Source organism: Calypte anna, chromosome Z (genome assembly GCF_003957555.1).
Source record: "Calypte anna isolate BGI_N300 chromosome Z, bCalAnn1_v1.p, whole genome shotgun sequence".
NCBI classification, from domain to species: domain Eukaryota; kingdom Metazoa; phylum Chordata; class Aves; order Apodiformes; family Trochilidae; genus Calypte; species Calypte anna.
In genome coordinates, this window is record NC_044274.1 from 2793427 (window position 1) to 2799326 (window position 5900).

The 5900-nt window shown below is 52.9% G+C and overlaps 1 protein-coding gene across 1 annotated transcript in view; it reads left to right on the plus strand.

Moving 5' to 3' along the window:
- Nucleotides 1–4099: 4099 nt before the first annotated feature.
- Nucleotides 4100–5900, plus strand: part of LOC103530435 (mothers against decapentaplegic homolog 7) — a 3017-nt gene continuing 1216 nt past the window's right edge. The window contains exons 1-2 of the mRNA XM_030466833.1: nt 4100–4777; nt 5457–5510. Of these exons, the coding sequence (XP_030322693.1) occupies nt 4222–4777; nt 5457–5510 (610 nt within the window). The 5' untranslated portion in view covers nt 4100–4221. The remainder of the gene's footprint in view (nt 4778–5456; nt 5511–5900) is intronic.

Here is a 5900-nt window from a genome sequence, read left to right on the forward strand (position 1 = left end):
GGACCCCAATGACTTTCGGACCAGGGATGAAGATGCTAAATCTATCACAGAAATGTGATAAACCATACAAATCCTGTCCATACTCCAAGGGGGGGTATGAGAAGAAAAAGGGGCACAGAGGTTTTTGCAGGGCCTGTAGCAACAGGAGAAGGGGGGAGAGGGATAAGGTAAAAGAAAGGGGATTCAGACTGAAGAATAGGAATAAAAATTTTACACTGAGGGTGGTGAGACCCTGGCCCAGGTTGCCCAGAGAGGTGGGAGATGCCCCATCCCTGGGACCATTCCAGGTGAGGTTGGATGGGGCTCTGAGCAACCTGACCCAGCTGCAGCACCCCTGGTTCATTTGGGGACAGGTTTTCCAGGCTGACAGTGTCACAGGACAGGCTGTGGGTATCACTTCCCCCCCTCCCCTTGCCCCCCTCCTTTCAAAGCATCATCTCCCCAACCCACACACAGTTTTATCAGCTCATTTCTGGATTTTCCATCTGGACTCATACATATGGTCTGTTCAAAAGAGGTAATTAGAAAACAGTTCTTTATCAGTTATTTAATATTTAGCAATTCTGTTGTTTTGGCGTTCTGTTCAGCTGCAGGGATCATAAGGACCAGCAAGCATTGATGTCACAGATACATCAACAGGCAACCAGAGATGCCTAGTCAAAGGCATGTACCCAACATCACTTAAAAAACACACAGCAGGGCCAGAAAAAAAGCCAACAACCCTAAAACCCCACATTATAACCCCCTGAACCCCACCTCTATTCTCCATCCCTTCACAGCAGACACCTTTTTGCCACCCTGTTGGCAACAATAAACGAATTTCACCACCAGGGGAAAACCTCTAAGAGATGTCAACCTCGTCTGTGACAGCTTGGAAAGCTTGAAAAAACTTAATTTAATGCATAGATTAATGGGCATGTCCAGTTGTGTTTTTCACCAGCAGATACAAAAAGCAACTTTGTTTTTCCCCCCCTCTCGCTATCAATTTACCTCGCGCGTCACAGTGGAAAAGGGCTTGAGGTTCTCTAAGGAAACGAGGAAATCATTCTGGGTATTCACCAGGTCACTCCGGAGGCTGGTGAACAAGATATTAAACAAAACAAAACAAAACAGCGGTCTCAAATTTCAGTTTTCCAGGAGGGACAAGCGACCACTTTAAAAACAAGAGGATTTTCTCACCAGCACAGCAGCAGCAGCAGCCGCAGAATTTGATGGGCCAGCCCGCGGGCAACTCGTACTTGGGGCCAACAGCTATTTGGAGGTGAGTCCATCCCTTTCCTCAGACTCCAGTTTTGTGAAGAAACAAAACTGAACTAAACAGCAAACCCTTAAATTTTTATTTTCCATGCTAGCGAGTAACACTCTTCCCCTCCTTGATTTTATTTTTTTTTTTTTTTTTCTTTCTTTCTCCCATGTTATTTATCACAAGGCAAGATTTGGAGCGGATTTGGGTGACTCATGAATGAATATTATTAGTTATTCTCAGGAATACTTGATAAAACTGCCCCAGAATCTGCCTCCTAAACAAATTTAGATCCAAAACAGCGTGACAAATCCCTGGCCTGGGAGCAATCTCCTGCCTTGCAAGACCGGGCTGTAAAATTCTCCTCCTTTCACCAAAGGCAGGGACCCAGGAGGGACAACCCTGGGAATGTTTTTTGTGTCGTTCTCCCCCCCCCTCTCCCTTTGCTCTGTGTTTTATTGCTGGCCAAGCCACGCAGCCTCTTGGTGGCTCAGTTTCCCCATTCCTTGGCGGGGAGAACTTGGACTGGGGGATCTGTGGAGCATCCCGGGTGCCAGAAATCATTCCTGCTAGTAGGACCCGTCACAAGAATAGCGGTAGCGCTGCGTGCTCATCATTCCTGCTTCTCCTTTTTGGGAGAATTGGAGTATACTCAGCCACTATGAAATATTTTTTTCCTTTCTTTTTGGCGACAGGTGCTGTTAAAGTGCAAATTATTTTCAGAATGATTGCTTTTTCGTGCGCCCCAAATCATCTAGATGTATTTTTTTTCCAAATTATTATTTTTTCGTATCACATAATATAAATTATTGAGGTTGGAATGGACCCTAAACATCCCCAGGTTCCACCCCTCTCCACTCCATGGGTGAATTTATAGAATCATCATAGAAGGATGATGGTTCAACACTTCAATAATCGCACGCAGGGGTGCTGGGGGTGCAGGGAGGGTGAGCAGCCCCAGCTAGACCCCCCTTTTCGAGGGGCAGAGGGGTGGTGGGGAAGGATGGGAGGATGGGCGTGTGGGGGGTGAGGAGAGTAAAAAGCTCCACAGCCTTCCAGCAACCCGAGCCGCCTCTTGCGCAAGGCGATTCGAGATAAATATAATAATTTGGTTTTTTGTTTTTTTTTTTTTTTCCCGGAGCGACACGGTGTCTAGACACCCACGTGACGGGGCCGGGGCCGGGCCGGGCCGGGGCCGCGCTGCTGCGCACTGAGAGCCCGAGGTGAAGAGGAGAGGGGGGAGAACCGGGGAAAGGAGGGAGGGGGGGGGGGGGGGGGGGTTTAGAACCGGAGCCGGGGCGAGGAAGGGGAGAACCGGGCTGAGAGCGGCTGAGGGTGCAGGGACGGTGGTGCTGCCACCCGGCTCCCCCCGCAGGGAAAGAAAAAAAAAAAATTAAAAAAAATAAATAAAATCTAAAAAGACGAAAGCGCTGGTGCAGGGAAGAGGGAGCGGCGTTGCGGCGAGTGGAGGGAAGGGAAAAAAAAAAAAAAAAATTAAACCCAGCCCAAGAAAGGAGGAGGAGGGGAAGGAAGGCAGGAAGGAGGAGAGAGGAGGAGGAGGAGGAGGAAAAAAAAACCCCAGAAAAGAAAAAAACCCCAGCGAGGCAGACGCAGGCAGCAGGGAGAGGGTCGCCGGCGGGCTGTCCCCGCACCCATGTAAGCGCGGAGGGGTGCGGAGAAGGTTGGGGGGGACGGGGGAGGCAGCGCGGTGATTTCCCCCCGGGGAAAGGAGGGGACGCAGCCCTGCTTGCTTTATTTTATTCTAATTTTGTGTGTATGTGTGTGTGGTTTTGTTTCTTTCTTGTTTTTTTTTTCCTAGCAGCCGGATCAAGACTCCTCGTGTGTGTCGTTGGATTAAAAACCTTGGGGAAGAAGGAGGCAAAAAAAAAAGAAAAGGAAAGGCAAAAACCACCCCAAGCCCCACAGCAGGACGACCTGGGCTTTAAAAAAAAAAAAAACAAAAGAAAGGATACAACACTCTGGATGCGCTTGTTCTTCTCTTTGTGACAGATGCTTAAAGCTATTCCGACGGCTAAACCTTAGGGTTGGTGTTTTGGCTTTCTTTCATTTCTTCACATTTTTTTCTTAATGTTTTTCAGCAGGCACCGCGTTTGAGCTCGATTTTTTTTTTTTTCCCCCTTTTTTTTTTTTTTTTTTTTTTTCTTTTTTTTTTCCCCCCCTTCTTTTGATTCTGCCCTGCGCCGCATCAAGCCCGGCTCTCCCCCTCACCCCCCCTTGTACCCCCCTCCCTTCTCCGCCCCCCCCTCCCTTCTCTCTACCCCTCCCCACCACACCCCCCCCTCCCTCCTCCCCAGCACCGGCGGGTTGATGGGAGCTGCGGCCCCCGGGAGGCCGAGGATCCCCCGCGGCTCCAGCCGCGCTCCGCACCCGCGCAGGGCGGCGCGGCGCCGGCCCGCTCAGCCCGCCTCCTCCACCGCGATGCGCCGCAGACTCTAGACAGCCTTTTCGTTACTATTATTATTATTTCATTTTTCATTATTATTTTTATTTTTTTTTCTTTTTTTCGGGCAAAACCCCAGCGAGCAGCTTTCCCCCCTTTTTCTTCCCCTCCTTCCCTCCCTCCCTCCCTGAGATTTTTTTTTCCTCTTAATTTCTTTTTTTTTTTTTTTTTAATTTTTAATTTTTAATTTTTATTTTTTTTTTTTCCTTTTCTTTTTGCGGTTGGCAGCGGGCAGAGGCGCGGGCCCGCGTAGCCCCCCGCGGGAGGCGGCGGGACCCGCGGTCCCCAGCGCGGAGACTGGCGCATGCCACAGCCCGCCTCGGCCCCACCGCCACCGCCGCCGCCGCCGCCTTCCCCCCTCCGCCGCCGCCGCCGCCGCCGCCGCCCGCCGCCCGCCGCTGCCCCCCGCCGCTGCCCCCCGCCACTGCCGCCGCCTCGTCTCGGCTCCCGGCCCCTTCATGCGCGGCGGACGACATCATGCCCGTTTTGTAGCCGGGGGCCTCTCCTCTCGTCCCGCATGTTCAGGACCAAACGCTCGGTGCTCGTTCGGCGGCTCTGGCGGAGCCGTGCGCCCGGCGGCGAGCAGCAGGAGGAGGAGGAGGCGGCGGCGGCAGAACCCGGCCAAGCGACGACGGCGACCGAGGCCCGGGCTCATGTCTGCGGCGGTGGAGGAGGAGGAGGTGGCGGCGGCGGCGGGGGGAGCAGCAGCGGGTGCTGCCCGGGCAAAACGGGCCGCGGAGGACGGGGATCGGCGGGCGCGGAGGCGGAACTGAAGGCGCTGACCCACGCCGTACTGAAGCGGTTGAAGGAGCGGCAGCTGGAGGGGTTGCTGCACGCCGTGGAGTCCCGAGGTGGGGCGAGGACCCCTTGCTTGCTGTTGCCCGCCAAGGCCGATTCCCGGTTGGGTCAGCACTGGTACCCGTTACCGGTGTTGCTCTGTAAGGTGTTTCGCTGGCCCGACCTCCGGCACTGCTCCGAAGTCAAGCGGTTATGTTGCTGTGAATCCTACGGCAAAGCTCACCCCGAGCTCGTCTGCTGCAACCCGCACCACCTCAGCCGGCTCTGCGAGCTAGGTAAGGCTGCGGGGCCTTGGGGAGAGGAGAGAGGGGTGGTGGTGGGGGGTGAGCTTGCGGGGCTGGAGCACCTTTGGGGGGGGGGGAGTTGCGGGACTGAGGTGCTGGGGTTCGGGGTGGCTGCATCCCGCTCGCCTCCCTTCCCACTCAACTTTGATTTTCCGAAAAAAAAAAACCCCAAACCCCTAAGAACAAACCCCCCCAGCAACTTTCCGTTCTATTTCCATGTCGTTTAATATTTTTTTGATTTAGGGGAGGGGGTGCCCCCCGCACCACACCCCCCCCCCCCCTCCTCCACTCCCCCTCCTTCTCCCCGGCGCTGCCTCCCCGCCGTCCCCGCTCGGTGCCGGGGGATTAGGGGCCGGCCGGCCCCGGCGCTGCCGCGGCTCCGGCGAGCCAAGGAGGCCCCGATCAGACAGCCCGAGCGGCAGATAGCAGGGAGACTGGCGCCAGACGGCCCCTTTTGTTTATCTGACAGCTAAATATCAAGGCAATCACCGCCTCGCTGCCCTGCCTCCAACCCCCAGAGCTAAGACAAACAGTTTTGCTAAAAGAATGCCACTGTTATCATAAGTTCCTATCTTTTTTCTTTTTTTTTTTTTTTTTTTTCTTCTTCCTTTTTTTTTTTTCCCTTTCTCATGGCTCTGCCTTTATTTTCTCTGTACTTTTCTAATTTCAGAGTCTCCCCCTCCACCCTACTCCAGATATCCAATGGATTTTCTCAAACCAACTGGTAAGTGGACTTTTTTTTTTTTTCTCTCTAATCTCAATGCAGGTTTGTTGTTAATTTTTTTTTTTTTTTTTTTAAAAAAAGTCCTTTGAAAACTATCACACTTTTTCAGAGGAGAAACTTTTGAGGCTGCTTGCGTGCCTCTGTGCCTTCTGGAAGAATGAACAGATCATTTATCTAAGGCACCAAGTAGGATTTTAAACCTCTGGCAAGGAACTTGAGGAGGGATTGTGATGCAGCACAGGCCTTTGCTGCTCCAGTCACTTGGACAGCCAGAAAAATCATGGGCTCTGGTTATCGATGGCAGTGGCTCCCTCATCCCCGGGTGCATTTTTAGGGATTAAAGCTGGGATCCAGCACAGCTTGGGTTAGCATCACCCTGCTGGCTGGGAA